We start from the raw sequence: 17,627 nt of genomic DNA on the forward strand, positions 1-17,627 counted from the left end.
AGATTCTTTTCAACCCAGTGACGGCGTGGGAACAGCACGAAAGGTTCTGTGTCCTCAGCTTGAAGCTGTGTGTCCATATGTCACTGCAAGCTCACTCAGTCTCAGGCCACCGGGATATATCCTCCTGGGGTGTCCAGGAGCCCTGTTCCTCAGGGAGCAGTGAGGACCCTCTGGTCTCGCCCCACACGACCCCATCCCTTATTTTATCAGATGGGCCTCCTTTCGTGCCCCCGGCGGTTGTTTCAGGAAAAGCTCCACGGTGAGAGCCAATCTCAGGGGCGTGGATGCGTGACCCCTTCCCTCCAGCCTCGGGAAGTGCTCAAAGTCAGCACACAGCCAGGCTGCCTGGGAGACTCGGCCTCTTGGCCTTGGCCCTGGTCAGCGCCATCTTGGACGGGGTCCCAGGCCCCAGCGTCCACTTGTTGTTCTGGTCCCGCCTCCTGCTGGCCGAATGCCAGAGCAGGAGATGCTCAGACGGCCCCAGTGTTCTTCCCAGCATCCGCGGTGTTCATCCCCCGGCCTTGCGGCTCCTGCCCCCGCCCCCGCAGGTCCTCTCAGTTTCCCCAGCAGGCGTGCTTGCCAGGTAGGGAGAAGCCACTCCAGAACTGGGTTTGCCAGCATTCCAAAGAGCCTGTGGGTTATGCAACAGCTAAGGGGGCAGTCTTGGTGCTCCCCTGAGCCGTGAAGAAAGATCCGTGTCCTTACTTTGAGGCTGCGCTGCTCCCAGGACCCTTGTCTGGGTCTGGGTCTGGGTCTGGGGATTCTGGAAGACTGGCTGACTGCTCTCCATGTATAACTCACACACAATCACGAAAGCAAAAGGGGAGGAGGCTGCCCTGTGCAGGGACTTCACGCCTCCTAAGCGGGGGGTGGGCAGGCCGGCAGGCTAGCGTCGTGTCCTGAGGTTGTGGCTGAAGTTGCCCCCTCCGCCCCACCGTGTTGATGCTCGTTGTGGAATCCTTCGCCGACCCGCGGTGCCAGCGAAAGTCATCTATTGTTTGGGGAATGTTCGCCGTGAGCCTACTGTGTGCAGGCACCTGGGCAGACAGTGGACCCACAGAGGGCCCCCATCCCCTGCTCTGAGCCCCGGAGGAGCACATGCAGAATGGCAGTGGGCAGGGTGCAGGGGTACTGAGACCAAGGAGGGCCCCCCGGCTCCGGCGGGGAGCACGGTAGCCAGGGGAGCCTGGAGTCCTGGCCGTGAATATGGGCTATTCAGCGAGGAACCACGTTCTACTGACCGAGGGATTGATGCTCCAGGGCCTGGTCTGTGTCCATCCCACGGGTTCCTCAGCCTGACCCCCAGGGGATGATAAAGAGGGGGCTCCGTCATTCTCTGTATGAAAAGGGCAGGAAGTGAGCCCCTACCCACAGTCAAGGTGAGAGGGGAAGGATGAGGCTCCAAGCAGCCCCTCCAGGGAAGACTGTGGCCCCATTGACCAACATGCCGCTCACCAGCGCCACCCAGCGGCCGGAGCAGAGGCTGGGAGGCGAGTGGAGCTGGGAAAAGGTGTGGTCCCCGCCCTGAGGGTCCTGACTGAGCCCCTGTGGCTGTTCTCGGGTCTCATGGAGATGCTGTCTGGCACTGAGATGAACGATCTGGCTTTGGTGTCCGGCTCGCTTAGGTTTGCCTCCTAAGCTCAGTCCGTTCCAGGCCCCCTGACCTTGACCATGACCAGGTCCCGTGAGCTTCTTGCTGTAAAGGGGGCGGTGATATCGCCCTCCTGCGTTCCTGTAGGGTGACCTGCGATTGTGGGGCTGAGCCACCTCCGTACCGCTTGCTCTGAGTTCAGCCCTGGGGGGTATGGATAGGCGCCCCAAGGCGTGTTTTACTGCCAGTATTTATGGATGGAGGGAAGGTGGGCCCTGGTGTCCAGGTTGGGGCATGGCCTGGGAGGCCGCCCAGAGGAAGAAGGAACCAGGGCTGGGTCCCATCCTGGCTTCCGGACCTGGCTCTCCGGTTCCTCGGTGCCGTGACCTTGGGTCTTGGTCACCCAAGGGCCCTTTTTGCCTCTGTAACACAGCGCTGACAATACCTGCTTGTCAGTGCCTGGAGGATTGGCAGTAACGCCCCACGTGCCCAGCCCATGGCCAGCATTGGTACCCAGACAACAGTGGTGGTGAGAAGGATGGCAGCTGGCCACCCTGTTCTCTCGTCCTCAGAATCCAGAGGTTCCTCAGAGCAACTCTGCAGCCCTTGCTCTGCTGCTGACTGTGTGCCTGTGGGCTGACTGTGTGACTGGAAGGTCTAGGGTCGCTCAGCCCTTAGATGGGAAGATGAGACATGGGTTCCTGAAGGGCTGTGTGGTCCTGGGGCCGTGCCTGCTGCACATGGGAATCTGTCTAGTTACAGTTTCTCCTTTGTTAACCCTGTTGAGGTATCACGGACCAGGCAGGAGCCCAGCGTCAGGCACAGGAAGTGAGGGCCGGGCCTGGAATCCCAGGTTGAGGGGCCATAGGGGGTCTCATCCTGGTTGCCTCGTCCCAGTTGGGGGGGTTACTCTGGGACCACAGGAGCACCGGCCGCCCCTCTCTCAGCACTGCAGACCCCTCAGACTGGAGTTTTCTACTTTACAGCCCTTTTCCTTCTCCACAAAAATCCTCTTAAAGAATTTACTATCTGACCTTCAGAAAGCAATTTGTAAAATTTTAAAAGGCTGCATTAGGAAGGACCCAGTAACTGGCACTTCTGTGGTTAACATTAAGGGAGCCTTTACAGGCAAGATTTGAGTCTCTCTCTCTCTCTCTGTGTCTCTTTGTCTTTCTGTCTCTGGGCCTCAGCCTTCCCTCTCTCCACACAGCCTCCTTCTGGCCAGTGGTAACTGGAACATGACCCAGCAGGCTGGGCCGCAAACCACAGGGCTGGGCCTCACGGACTGACCAGGCTGTTAAGATCCCGAACACACAATTCCCTCCTCCCCACAGGAGGAATGTTCAGTGTCCCAGAGCCTAGGGTGGGACCGAAAACATCCTCTTTGCCCCCTCGGCGGGGCAGCCCCCTGAGACCTGGGGTCTCGGAAGCCAGAGCGAGGCTGGGCAGCCTTGGCTGGCACAGCTGTTCGGCCCCAGGCGGTAATGCGGGTGTACAGAGCGGGTAAAGCCCTGCCCCGGCCGGTTCCTGGGGCTTGTGTCCAGAATGACAGGAGCCTGAAAGTCAGGGAACCGCCAGCAGGGACGGCTGCGGGCATCAGATGGCCCGGGGGGCGACCAGAATGGCCACGCCTCCCGAGAGAAGGGCCTGGCCTTGAGGACCTCTTTGCTCTGGCGTGTGGTGGCCTTCAATGATTGCATTTTCATGGAACTTGGGGTGTCCCGATCAAATTCGTTGAACTGAAAAATCGGGGCACGTTGTTCTCTCATGCAGGTCGAGATGGAAACCAAGGTGCATGGTCCCAGGGGTCCGGGCCTCCTCTGCTCCGTAATAGATGCAGGGGCGACGGCCCCTCCTCTGTCTAGACATACCGGCTGACAAAGACTCCGCGGCCATCCCCAGGCTGACAGGCAGTTTGCCAGAGGCAGTTATGATTTCTGAGATGTTTCAACAAATATGGGGGAGAGCAGGATAGGATAATTGATGTTGGAACTGACCAGGAAAATCAGGCCCGTATTTACTCGTGTGCAGGTAGAAAGCACGTAGGTGTTGAGCTGGTCCTGGAGATGAAGCCAGAGAGCCACAGCCCCGCCCTTGGGAAGCAAGCCATCTGAAAGGAGCCAGGCCCAGAAGGGCCCGGAGTGAGGAAGGACTGGCTCTGCTTGGTGACCCTGTGGGGTTGGGGGTGGCTGGAGACCATCGAGGAGGAAGGAGTATCCAGCTCTCTGGTGTGTGATACTAGACCTTCATGCACACCTCATGTTCCCTGCCTTCCGCCCATGCCGGCTTAATCCTCTGGCGAATCAAAATCCTGGCCTTGGATACGGGAAACGTGGGAAAACTTTAACACACATGCAGGAGACCCTGGCGCCACCTGCTGGCCAGATCCACCAGGCCCTTCCTGAAGCAGCTGGCGCGCGCGCGCGCGCGTGTGTGTGTGTGTGTGTGTGTGTGTGTGTGTGTGTGTGTGTGTATCCTCACTGTCAGTAGGATAAGGAGAACCGGGTGGGACAGTGAGGTGAGCTTGGGGAAGGAGAAACCCCGATGAACCCAGCACGAGGCCAGGCCCCGTCCCTCAGTTTCTCCACAGTCACCTGGGGCACTCCCAGCTGGTCTGGACCTGGGTGTCTCTGGGGGAGGGGGCTGCCCCTCAGCAGCACCCACGCCTGCCTTCTTTCCTCCCTCTCCCCCTGCCTCTGAGCCCCCTCCCGTGCAGGACCCTCCTCTTCAGTGTTCCTGATCTCCACACCCCTTTACTAGCGTGGAGCTCATTCCCAGGGCTGCCCTTTCTAAGAGCTCAGAATGGTAAATGGCCAACTAAAAGAAAGGATTTTACGTCCTGGGCATAGGATGTAAAAAGAGACAGCGCTCACAATAAATGCCAAGTGTAAATAAGTCCTAGTCACCTGACAAGAGGCATGGAAACTAAAAAAGTTGAAATGGAGGCATGATGGAAGACTAGGACAGTAGATGCTTGTGGTTGGAGAATCCAGACAGTCAAGATGGCAGAACTTCCTGGGACACGTGCTCTGTCAAGTCCCGCAGGGCTCCGCACCTTGGCTCTGCTCCTAAGGCAGTTGCCTTCGGAGTGTGATGGGCCTGGAGTTCAGGAGGCAGAAGATAGGCCCGGTTCTTATCATCTCACAGGATGTTAGAACCTGTCCCTGTCCTGTCATAGGACGTTAGAACCTGTCCCCGTCCTGTGACAGTGGTTAGAACCTGTCTCCATCCTTGTACAGGAAGTTAGAACCTGTCCCCATGCTGTCACAGGAAGTTAGAACCTGTCCCCATGCTGTCACAGGACGTTAGAACCTGTCCCCGTCCTGTCACAGGACGTTAGGACCTGTCCTCGTCCCGTCACAGGACGTTAGAACCTGTCCCCGTCCTGTCACAGGACGTTAGAACCTGTCTCCATCCTTGTACAGGACGTTAGAACCTGTCCCCGTCCTGTCACAGGACGTTAGAACCTGACTCCATCCTTGTACAGGACGTTAGAACCTGTCCCCATCCTGTCACAGGACGTTAGAACCTGTCCCCATCCTGTCACAGGACGTTAGAACCTGTCCCCATCCTGTCACAGGACGTTAGAACCTGTCCCCATGCTGTCACAGGACGTTAGAACCTGTCCCCGTCCTGTCACAGGACGTTAGGACCTGTCCTCGTCCTGTCACAGGACGTTAGAACCTGTCCCCATCCTGTCACTGGAAGTTAGAACATCTCTCCATCTCCGTCTCAAGCCCTGGTTGGCCCTGTGGACACAGACAGGGAACTGGGCCTAGAGCACAGGGCTTAGTGAGGGAAGACGGGGAACAGACCTCACTGCCTGAGCACAAATCTAGCTTCCCCACACCCTGTGACCTCAGGAAGGCCACTGACTCTTTCAGCCTCAGTTTCCTCATCTGAAAAATGGCCCTCAGCCCCCCATCCCCAAGGGGTGTGATCACACTAGCGGAGGCGTGATGACGAGTAGCCGTGCGCTCCGTAAGCGGCAGCAGCCATGCTTGCCGGCGTGCAGACACTCACTTCGGGGGTCGTCTCCGAGACCCGCTCGGGAGCCCTGTGTCGCCCTGACCACTGTCTGGGTGAGGAGCCAGGAGCCTGGACGACACTCAGAGGGCAGGGTGTGCCTGGTGAGGACAGCCCGGGGTGGGGCTCTGCCAGTGAGAAGGGGACACACCTCGCTCCAGGCACGACCCTTGACCCCAGCCACCCAGCGCCCCCTGAGGGTGTTGGAAGAGGCTAGTGCCTGAGCCCGCGGCCCGGAGGTCCCCGGCACCTCCCACAGGTGAGTGAGGGGTGCTCTTCTCGTTGGCTGATTGGCCAGAGGGGCGGCGGGAGGCCCCGCCCAGCGAGCCCCCGCTTCCCCGCCCCCATGCTCTGTTGTTTCTCCGCTTGCTGAATGGGCCCTAACCCTCTTTCTCTCTGTCCACTTTTCTTGCAGCCGCTGCGAGCGCTTGCCTTGCCATGAGAATCAGGAGTGCCCCAAGCTGCCTCTGAGAATAACCTACTACCACCTCTCTTTCCCCACCAACATCCAAGTGCCCGCCGTGGTTTTCCGCATGGGCCCCTCCAGTGCCGTCCCCGGGGACAGCATGCAGCTGGCCATCACCGGCGGCAACGAGGAGGGCTTTTTCACCACCCAGAAGGTGAGCCACCACAGTGGGGTGGTGGCCCTCACCAAGCCCGTCCCCGAGCCCAGGGACTTGCTCCTGACCGTCAGGATGGAGCTCTCTCGCCACGGCACCGTCAGCTCCTTTGTGGCCAAGCTTTACATCTTTGTGTCTGCAGAGCTCTGAGCACGCGCTTTCGGCCGTGGGGGGCCCCCTCTTGTTGCTTTCCTCACCCTCCCCTCCGGGATCCGAATAAAGGTTCAGCGGACGATCCCACACAGCATGGCTGGCGTGCCTTGGTTTTATTTGGCGTGGTCGGGTGTCTCTGTGCTTGTCCCTGGTGGGGAGGGGGCAGCCGAGCAATGCCTGGCGCCGCCAAGGGTGACCACGGAGTGTTTTCCGTGAGGGGTGTGCGCCCAGGAGCCTCCGTTGGTGGGACTCACAGCCCACGCCGCCAGGGAGCCCAGGCCCGGAGAGAACGAGGCTCGGGTGTTTCATTTGACGTGATTCTCTCTCCTCCGCTTGTGTTTAGCCCAGAGGATGAGGTGACCAAGGCCCCCAGGGTTGATTGACCTCCGTTCCCTCTCACTTCACAGATGTGGAAACTGAGGCCCAGAGAAGGGGAGGGACTTGGCCAAGGTGACGTGGGCCATTTGTGGTAGAGCCAGGTCTACTGGCCCCAGCTTTGTTTCCTTACTGTGTCACCAGGAGCTGAGCCTTTAACCGAGGCAAAAAAGCTCCATCGTGAGACTCAAACCTCCCTTTCTGTTTGTCTTGATGAGAGCCCCGAACTTGTGGAAAAACACTGAACGCAATCGCAGCATCTTGCATGCAGCCCTTGCCTAAGCGAGGTCGGTCCCTCCACTAAGGTTCCCAGCTTCGAACCAGGAAGAGGCAAAGGACAGCGCGATGAATGTGCCGCTCGTGGGAACCCCTAAGCCAGCGTCAGGTCCTTCATATGCGTTGCTTCCCATCCTGTGGGGCGGGTGTTTCATCCCAAGAGAGACTCAGAGGGGGCGAGCGCTTTGCCCAAGATCACACAGTGGGTATTGGAACCTCGGTTTGCCGACTACACAGCTTTGACTCTTCCACCATGATCCCAGCCAAGTCCCCAACGTGCCTCTCAAGGCCCTGCATCATTTAGTGCTAATGTCCATCTCCAGCCTGACCTCAAATTGTTCTCCCTTCGCTCACCTCCCTGGAGCCACACTGCCCAGCTCTTTGCTGCCTCAGGCCCTTTGCACGTGCTTTTGCACCCTTGGCCTGAATGTTGGTTAAACCTCAGCCTGTATGTTCCTGTCTCAGCTGGGCTTCCCTTGACATCCGTTGGTTATGTTTTTCTGTCAGTCTTTCTCATAACACTGCCTTTGTGATGCTCATCACAGTTTGCAGTTCCTATTTATCTGTTTTGCTTTTGTCTTCCCCACCATCCAGAAGGCTCCATGAAGGCAGGGACCAAGTGTGTCTCATTCAGTGCCGTGTCGCTAGCTCCCGGCAGGGCCTAGCGCACGGTAGGTGCTCTACCCCTGTCTGTTGGGAGAATGGATGACTTCCTGCCAACATTGCTTTGCATGTCTGGCATTTCTGTGGCTGCTGGCACTGTTTCCAAGCAGAAATGTGAAGGGAAGACAGAATGTCAAGAGGAATCAAGTAAAGGTTACTGGAGGATCCTAAGGTCCTTCCTACAAGTACATGGAAGGAAAATGGGGAAGGGGCCCACCTTGCTGTCTAGTGGAGAGGACGGGTATACAGTTAACACTATGCCCAGTGCCCTATGACAGAGGCAGCGGTTAACTCGCCATGGGAGCACACACATACTCCTAGCCATTCATCTCCAAGCCCCCAACTGTCTCCCAGACCCCTCTCTGAGCATCTCTGGTCTGGACTGGCTTCCAGTCTCCTATCTTCCAAGCTGAAGCCAGAGGACCTCTCTGAAGGACCAGTCTGGTTATGTCCCTCCCCTCTTTAGAAACTTCTATGATTCTTCCACTAGCAGATGAAGCCCAACTCCCTTGGAATGGCATTCGAGGCCCTGCCTACTCCAGCCTCTGCCCGTCTTTTCAGCTACATCTCCCTCCCGCTCCCCACTCTAGCTCACCCCCTTGCTTGTGTTCCAGCCACGCAGGACTCTTGTCCTTCTCTGCATGCACTTTCTCTGGGCTTTAGCATGTGCCGTGCCATCCTCCTGCAAACTGCCGTTCTCCCTGAAGTCACGTCCTCAGCGAAACCTCTCCTGAAGCTGAGCTCTTCTAGCGCCGGGCGTACTCCATCAGAGCAGTTACCCTGTCGTTACTTTTTATCGTCCCCACTTCTCTGGGCCTGTTTGAAGGCAGGGATTGTATCTGTGTTCTCTACACTTTCAGAATGTCTGGCCTGTGGAAGGAGCTCAGTAAACATCCGAATAAACATATGGATGGTGGATGATGGGTGGATGATGGGTGGATAATGGGTGGATGGATGGATGATGGGTGGATGGATGATGGATGGATGGATGATGGGTGGATGATGGGTGGATGGATGGATGATGGGTGGATGGATGATGGATGGATGGATGATGGATGGATGGATGGATGATGGGTGGATGGATGGATGGATGGATGGATGATGGGTGGATGGATGGATGATGGATGGATGGATGATGGGTGGATGGATAGTATTTTCAAGGTTTAGTTCAAATATCACCTCTTCTGTGAAATCAGCAAGACACAGCAGGGATTCATCATGTATTCAGTTATTCTTTTATCATGGTCCAGATTATTCAGGCCACAGAAGCACTTTTCCCATAGGAGTGTTAAGATGGGGGTGGGGTGAGGAATTCTCAGGGGCTTTAGAAGCCAGAATCCCCTCTACAACATTCCCACCAGCTTTGTTTGCACTTGCCCTTGTTTGTGGAACTCCCTGCCTCTTAAGGTGGCCTGTTCCATTTCAGGACACCTCTGATGTTTCTCTGTGTGTACCTGAGAGCACATGTGGGGATGATATCTGAATTACCTGCCTGCTCACCTCCCTGCAGTTCCTTGAGGCTACTTAGCAGTATTCCTGGATCATCCTGCTGAGATCACACAGTGCAGAAGAAACCAACCAACCAAACAAACAAAAACACAAGAGTTTTAATGTCCTCCTTGCCATTTATTAGTTCTGTGACCTCGGATAAGTCATTTGCCTTTCAGAGCTTCAAGGCCCACTTCCTGGATTATTTTGAACATTATGTGAAGTTACTTACACACGAGGCAGTGTCTGGCATGTGGTAGGCAGTTAATAAGTGTTGGTTTCTCCCCTCATTGGAAGGTACTTGAGTGTTCATTTGGATCTTGATTTAAATGGGGAATAGGAGTTCAGAGGGTTTGTAGAGCTGCCATCACTTCCGACTCCTGGACCTGCATGTGCGCTTTTTTTGGGGGGGCTGTGCCAAAAAGCACAGTGTGCTTTGTGGCTTGTGGGATCTTAGTTCCCCAACCAGGGATTGAACCTGTACCCTTGGCAGTGAAAGTGCAGATTCCTAACCACTGGACAGCCAGGGAATTCCCATGTGTGTGCCCTTCTGACTGTCACTGTACTAAATCAAGCTCCCAAGGGTAGAGGATAATAATTATGATTATCATTATTATACTGATGAAAATAATAACAACTATGACAGCTAACACCTGGACACTGCTGTCTGTGAGCCAGGCACTGTGCCAAGCATTTAACTAACCCTCATGGAGCCTAGTGAGGAAAGTGCTGTTATGATCCTCATTTCACAATGAAGACATTGGGGAGAGAGAAGTTAAGTAACTTGCCCAAAGTCCCAATGCTGATGTAAGGTGGGCCCGGGGTTCAAACACAGGCAGCCTGGCTCTGGAGTCTGCTCTCAGACGGGCAGTCCCATGCTGTGAAGGGGGCAGGATACCGGGATGAGTCAGTGCTCCTCAGCTTGCTACTCTAGCCTCTTCTCAGAAAGCCCTGCATACCAGCCCCATTCTAAAATTCCCAAGTGAAAAACAAAGCATTTTATTAGCTAAGGAAGGAGGCAGTGTGGTGTAGAGGAAAAAGCTGTGAAGGTTAAATGAAGTGATGTGTGCAGCTGTCCAGCAGAGACATCAATGAGGTCTGAAAAACCACTGTGAACCACGCCTCTTTCTCAAATTTCAGGAAAACTAATTTCACATAAAAATGATCAACTCAAAAGTATCCAGGTTAAATCTCATAAAAGATATTTTAGGGAAAAAGAGAATAAAGAACAGAATGATATCCTTCTGGGTAATGAAAGTACACCAGGAAGATATGCTCACAGACTCGATCAAAACTGTAGCCTATATCAAAACAAAAAGGATTGAGAAAATTACCAAAAATGAAGGAAAAATGTAAGCCAGAATTAGGAAAAACCAAGAAATGGAACTCAAGAAATAATTTAAAATTAAAGCAGAAAGCAATTTCAGAAATAAATACTTAAGGAGAAATTGAAAAGAAGAAAAATTTTATAAATTGAAAAATGAATAACGAAAGAGATGAAAAGGCTTGAAGAGAAAGTGACAGATGTTAAAGATAGGCAAAGAAGATCCAACCTACAGATAATAGAAATCGCCAAAGAACTAACCCAAAACAAGGGAAGGGAGCAATAAATACTAAAAATGATTACTCAAGAAACTTTACAGAAATTTTAAGAAAAAGATTTGAAATTCCATATTGAAAGAACACCCAACATACCTGAAGATATTGACTCAGAGCAACCAACACCAAGACAAAGAGAAAACAAAAAAATCCCTGTGCTTTTGGGCAAAAACAGCAAGTGACTTATATGGGAAAAAATTATATTATCATCAGACTTCTTCACAGCAACACTTACGCCAGAAGGAAATGAATACTTAGGATATTCAGGAAAATGTAAGCCAAGGATTTTATACCCAACAAAACAGACTTTCCTGTACAAAGGGCACAAACTATTATCAACATGCGAAATTGTCAACATGCAAGCACTAAACATAGTTACTCATAGAACTACAACTAAATGAGTGCAGTAAGAAAAAAGGGAAGTATGGGGACTTCCCTGGCGGTCTAGTTAAGACTCCGTGCTTCCACCGCAGGTGGCGCGGCTTCGATCCTTGGTCAGGGAACTAAGATCCTGCATGCCACACAGTGTGGCAAAAAAAGAAAAAAAAAAAAAGGAAAGAAATGGCTCAGACAATGTAGAAATAGCACATCTATTTAAAAATTGTAGGTAGAATAGGGAGAACATATCCCAAAAAAATTATTCTAATTAATTACGTTAGTGGTAGTAATTTTAGTATTGTTATTCTGAGAGTACTGGGTTAAATATGAAATATACTAAATAAATAAGTATGGAATATTCTATCATCTCCTGTGTTCTTAAGAACGAGGATTTTGATATGGAAAAAAGGAGATTCCTTTGGTACATAGAAGAGATTAAGTAAAAAACTATGTGGTTCTTGTTTTGAATTGTCAATATCAGTATGAACTCATGATGTAGTTTATCTTTAAAAATGTCCACTGAAGAAGCCTAGAAACAATGACCAGCTCAGTAGGACTGAGCATTCCTGGTATCCAGACTGTGGTCTTGAAATACCATTTTCTACTAAAAAACAAAACAAACCCAACACTTCTTGGAGAAATAGCTGGGGCAGTAAAAGTGTAAGATGAGGCTGGATTGCCTTGTCAAGCCAGACAGCAAGAAAACCATCAGAGATTCCTAGGGCCAGGTCCAAAGGACTTGGGAGCCAACCCGATTTACCCTGTGGCCAAAGATGGGAAAACTTGAGCTCCAGTAAAGGATAATAATTGCAATAGGTTGAAATCCAGCAAAGAGTTTAAATCTATGAGTTCATACTGATATTTTTAAAAAGTCAACTGATAACCTCTGGATGATGATCGCTAGTTCCTTATCCTGAAAACAGGTCAACACAAAGAAAGAATCAAGCATTAATCTTGCTTTTCCTCTATGAACTATACCCCCTGGTAACCAGATAGTGTATGAGGGGAAGCACCTCTTTAGAGAAGTATTCAGACTAACAAGTGAAAAAGAAATGATCGACTCGGACCACAGCATTGTGCCATCCCCGGGGAATCAGTGGACCTGGACCCTGAGCATTAGCGGCTGCTACCGTCACAGAAAGGAGGTGACCAGACACCGCGTGCCTCCGATGGAAGACACACCAGCACCTGTCATTTCGCTGAAGGACCTGGGTCTGCATCTGATCAGGCGTCTGGATCCGGCTGCCAATGGGCAGGGAATGCAGAGGACAGGGGAACACGCTGGGCTGCGCCGCCAGGAAGCAGTCAGCAAGTCCAGAAGCTCCGGAAGCTCCATAGCTCAGATGCTTTGCTTCCCTAACAGGTAAACTGTATGGAAAATGAAGGAATGGAGAGGAAACCTGAAGGTTGAGAAGGACTTTAGAAAGATATAACAGGGACTTCCCTGGTGGTCCAGTGGGTAAGGCTCCACGCTCCCAATGCAGGGGGCCCGGGTTCGATCCCTGGTCAGGGAACTAGGTCCCTCATGCCACAACTAAGAGCCCGCATGCTGCAGCTAAGAGCCCGCATGCCGCAACAAAGATCCCACGTGCTGCAACTAAGACCCGGCGCAGCCAAATAAATAAAAAGAGAAAGATATAACAAAAATGTTTTAATGGACAAGTTTAAATGATAGTGTGTCGAGATGCACACTTACGTGACACAGATGTAAAGGAACCCAGGTAAGTGATTGCTAGGGCAGTCAGGACAGGAGTTACTTTGGGGGTGCACGAGGGGGTTGAGACGGGTCTGGGGCCCACGAAGGGCCCTCAGGTGGCAGATGAAGCTCTCTTTCCTGACCTGGGTGCTGATTATAAAGTGGTTTGCCTTATAATACTCATTCAGTGGTACCTTTGTTTTGTGTAGCTCTTGCATTTGTGTTTTATTTTATGATAAAGAGGTTTTGAAAATATCGCTAGACCTGTAACCAACTTGGGCCCCTTTTCCTTCCTCCCCGTCCATCGTGTGACACTGGAGATTTGACCGCTTTGTGCTGGGCGCCAAGCTGGGTGCTTTACATACGCTCCCTCATTTATTACCCCTGCAGCCCCCCGACCCGGGGCCCCAGGAAAGCCGGACCCTGTCTCCCTTGTTTGCTTTGGTGTCCCTGGTGCCTGACACCCAGCAGATGCTCAAAACACACTTGTTGAGCAAGTGAATGAATGAATGTGATTTGCAGTTGTAGAAACTGAAGCTCAGTTCGTATAGTTGGCAAATAGCAAAGCTTTGCTTATCCCAGCCGGGACAGACAGAAACCGGGGCATGTCTCGGGGGTTTGGGTTCTGGTCCAGTTTGCAGCAAGGGCAGAGAAGCATCCCCTCGGAGCAGCCGGGCTGCGGAGGCCAGTGTGGGTCTCCGACGGAGCCATCTCTGGTCCCGCCCGGCCACCTGCTTCTCCCCGGACCCCGGTCTCTGTGGGAGTGCTGGTTCCACCTTTCCCATCGCTTCTTGTGCTGTGGTTCCCCTCAGGCTCCGCCAAGAGAAGACAGACACCGTCCGCTGCATCAAGTCCTGCCGCCCCAATGATGTCACCTGCGTGCTGGACCCAGTGCACACCATCTCCCACACTGTCGTGTCGCTGCCCACCTTCCGCGAGTTCACCCGCCCCGAAGGTGAGTGGCCGCTCCCACGGCTTGGAACCGGCATAGGGGTCCCGGGGGAGGCCATCGTCTGGAGGAGCTTCCTTGCCAGGCAGCCCCCTTGCTGGAGTTGAGAGCTTGGCCTGCAGGAGCCACTCCTTGGTTGGGATGTGGGTTTGGGGTTTGGAATGCAGACCCCTCCCTGCCTCTGCATCTCCTCCGTGTCCCCAGACTACATGGCGGTACCGTTCCAGCCCATTCCCAGCTCTCAGTTCGGGGGTCTCTTCTTAGGGGTTACAGTTCAACAAATAGCTATCAAGTGTTGATTCTGTGCCAAGCGCGGGGCTATGGGGGCCTCCAGGAGACAGCGACTCCACTCTGGGTCCTGAGGGGTCAGTAGGAGGCAACTTAGTGAAAGTGGGGAGAATGGAGACATCTGGGGGTGAGTGCGCAGTGTAGACCTTTGAGGAACAAAGCCAAGTTTTTCTGGCTGGAGTGGTGGACGGCTTGGCAAGAGAGGGCCTGAAAGGGTGAGAGCGGGAGGCTGCACTTGGAGTTGGGGCTTCAACTCCTAGGCCTCGGGAGCCAGTAGAGGGTTGGGACAGATGCTATTTGCATACAGAAGCATCATCCTGGAGACCGAGGGGCAGATGGGCTGGTGCGGCCAGACCAGCTCCAGGGAGCCCAGCAGTAAAGCAGTCAGTGTGCCCTGCCCCCAGGCAGCTCCTGGCCTGCAGTGTAGACCTGCCATCACAGCCCCCTTTTCACACAAGTAGGCCCAAGGCAGCGGGCCTCCGGCGCCCGGCAGAGGGCTGTGGACGGGGTGCTTCTCCGTATGCCTTGCTTCGGGGTGTGCAGCCCACGTGCCAGGGCTGGTGTGGTCTCCAGACACCGCCTCCCTCTGTGGAGGCCTTCAGAGGAGCTCGCCATGAGGATTCACTCTGTAAACGTCGACTGAGCCTCTGACGTGTCAGGCTCGGGCCAGGCTCTGGGACACAGTGATAAGAAAGAGCCCTCTGACCATCTCAGGGAGGACGGACAGTTTGCCCTGTGTTTACACGCGGCAACGGGGTCCTGGGGGGTAATGCAGGTACACATGCCGGAGCGTAGAGCCTGGCCACGGGGGTGGGAGGGCACCACAGGCACCCCGGGGATGTGCTTGCCTGCGGGAGCCGGTGGCCCTTGCCCCACCTGCCCACTCGTTCCTCTAGAAAAGGGGAGGCACAGAATCTTCACAGGATACGCGGACTTGGGTCAGAGAAAATCACTGACTGCTGTTCGCCTTGTGCAGAATGACGGGTTCCACCAAACCACAAATCCTTCCCAAATCCCTAATGGCCGGTTTTGTGGCCTCCTGGCCAGTGCCGATCCATAATTTTGTTCTAGCGGGAGCTGGGTGTGGTTAGAGATACCTGTCAGCGTCTTGGGCCCAGGCAGTCCAGACCTTGACCATTAGCGTTGAGAGGACCCTTGATGGGCCCTGGCGGCTGCCTCGCTCACTTTACAGATGAGGAAGCTGAGGCCCAGAGAGAGGACATTCCCCCCCCGACCCGAGACAACACAGAGCAGGGGTAAATCGGGGCCTCGCGCTCCCCGCCCAGGGCAGGCTGCCAGCTTCATGTCAGGTGGCCCGGGAGACGGATTCAGCCACCAAACTGCCCGGCCCGGCCTGAGAAGTGGCTTCTGACCCACATCACTGTGGGGCAGGGGACCAGCCTGCTCCCTTGCCCTTTCTGACCTCTTGCCCATATCCCGTCATCCACCTCCCTTCCCCATCTCCCCAGCGTCAGGGAGACTCCCGAATCATCACCAGTTCCTTTAGCACCGGCCCTGCTTCTGATCAGCTCCATGACTTTAGGGAAGACTCGCAGGCTCTCCAGGCCTCGGCTTCCCCGTTGATGAGAAGGGGGGACAGGCTATGATCTAGGGCCCCTGCTTCTTCTCCATGCAGGGGGTCCCTCATGTTGGGTCCTCATTGCCTGGGGGGGCATTTCCGGGGTCACGGGGCCCAGCGCTGCACGCTCTCCATGCCGTGCTTCTCTCTGCAGAGATCATCTTCCTCCGGGCCATCACGCCCGCGTATCCTGCCAACCACGCTGACATCATCTTCGACATAACAGACGGGAACCTCCGCGACTCCTTCGATATCGTCAAGCGCTACATGGACGGCATGACCGTGGGTGAGTGGCCGGAGACGGCAGGTCCCCCTAGACTCCCCCTCGTCCTCCCAGCCAGTGGCTTAGCCGAGGCCTGTTGGGAACCAGCCCGGCTCCCATCTGAATCCCCTGGTCCTTCAGGGCTCAGCTGGAACGGCCTCCCCCCCACACCAGCCAATCACAGTGTGAGGAGCATCAGGGTGGTGGAGCCGCCAGCTCTCGGGCAGACCCCTGTGGGCTCAGTCTCCCGACCTACAAAGGGTGGATTAACTAGGTCTCTGCATCTCATGGATTTCAAACATGGATTTCAGACAAGGTCACACAGGTAAAGCGCTGGTCCGGGGGCTCGGCGCAGCTGCCCCATCGTGGGAGCTGATACGATCTTTATTCTTATGGTGCAACGGAGGAATAGCTAACGGACGTCAGGGCCTGGCTCGCCTTGCAGGGTGTCCGGTCTTGTCCCCTCCCGCGTGTCATTGGGTAGGAGGACCGAAGTCACGTCAAGGCGCATGTACAGCCCCCCTCACACACTCACACCCCGAGATTCAGCGCCGAAGGAGGGCTGGCCGGGAGGGGGAGAAGCAGAAGCGGGTGCGTCTGGGAAGCTGTTCACGGTGCCTCTCCTGAACTGTCACTCTTTAAAGACTTCAAATTCCTGGAGAATGAAAACCATCACATCTGCCACTTTGGACTTAAATGTAGACTCGCGTTTTCAAAGCAGCTGAGCAACTGAGGGCCAGGCCTGTCCTCGCCTAGGCCTCCGTTTCCTCGTCGTGAATAGGGTGGGCAGGAGTGGGCCTCGTGGTCTCTTAGGCCCCCTGGATTTTGTGAGGTCTTGAGCGCCCGCTCGGCTGGTCCCGGAGCCGAGCATTTTGGAACATGGTCTGTAGGTGGCGCTGTTGGACCTCAGAACCCCGGTCCCCCAGGCCCCCAGCCACGACCGTTGTCGAGGTGCAGCTGAAGATAGGGAATGGTTATTCCCCTGTTGCCAAAGAGCCATCTATAGCGACTTTACAAGCTCTTAAATGGGTTTGCATGTTGTAAACATGACTGAGTCATCTGGGGGGCCCCCACCCCCGGCTACTCCTCCGCTAGTTGGCAGCAGGAATAATTAGTTAATTACAATTAATGGTACATTAGCTCGCACTGGGATTCTGAGGGGAGGGCGTGCAGGTTGGTTGTCAGCAGGCTTAAAACTTGCCGCTTGCGCTTCAGTCACTGCCCACCCTGGGCCTCAGTTTCGCCCATTGTTAGGTGAAGAGACGCTTAAGGGACCTTCGGGTGCCTGGGGATGAGGGCAGACAGGAGGAAGTAGGGTCAACTCGCCCACAGAAGCCCACCTTGAGCCAGCCCTGTGCTTGACGCTGGGCCTGCAGGTGTGGCTGCAACACAGCCCACCCTGGGGCAGTTCACAGCTCTTGGAACCACAGGAGTTGGAATCAGAACCTTCCCACGCACTCATTCATTCTTTGCATTTCTGCATTCTTCCCAAGCCCGCCCTGTACCAGGCCCTGGGCCCGGCCTTGTGGGTACAGAGATGGGTCAATACCACGCAGCCCCTGCCCCTAAGGGCTTTGCATTCCACCGGGGTGGGAGGGGGTGTGCGGCGCGTAAACAGATCATCAAAACTGCGGTGGTGGAGAGACAGTGACAAGCGTCTCCAGCCGAGGACTCTCTGGGGGCG

General features: G+C 54.5%; 1 protein-coding gene across 3 annotated transcripts in view; it reads left to right on the forward strand.

Moving 5' to 3' along the window:
• Positions 1–17,627, forward strand: part of FBLN1 (fibulin 1) — a 77,125-nt gene that overhangs the window by 42,276 nt on the left and 17,222 nt on the right. The window contains exons 15-17 of one of the 3 annotated variants that reach the window (XR_003791097.1): positions 6,033–6,237; positions 13,678–13,820; positions 15,836–15,970. Coding sequence is in view for 2 of the 3 variants with exons in the window: in XM_029205325.1 (XP_029061158.1) it covers positions 6,033–6,387 (355 nt within the window). In the remaining variant the exon portion in view is untranslated. Of the gene's footprint in view, positions 1–6,032; positions 6,484–13,677; positions 13,821–15,835; positions 15,971–17,627 lie in introns of those variants that run through there. The other 2 variants (XM_029205324.1, XM_029205325.1) reach the window with 2 other exon arrangements.

The sequence above is a fragment of the Monodon monoceros genome, unplaced genomic scaffold, assembly GCF_005190385.1.
Source record: "Monodon monoceros isolate NGI ecotype Baffin Bay Population unplaced genomic scaffold, NGI_Narwhal_1 Super_Scaffold_6, whole genome shotgun sequence".
Taxonomy (NCBI): domain Eukaryota; kingdom Metazoa; phylum Chordata; class Mammalia; order Artiodactyla; family Monodontidae; genus Monodon; species Monodon monoceros.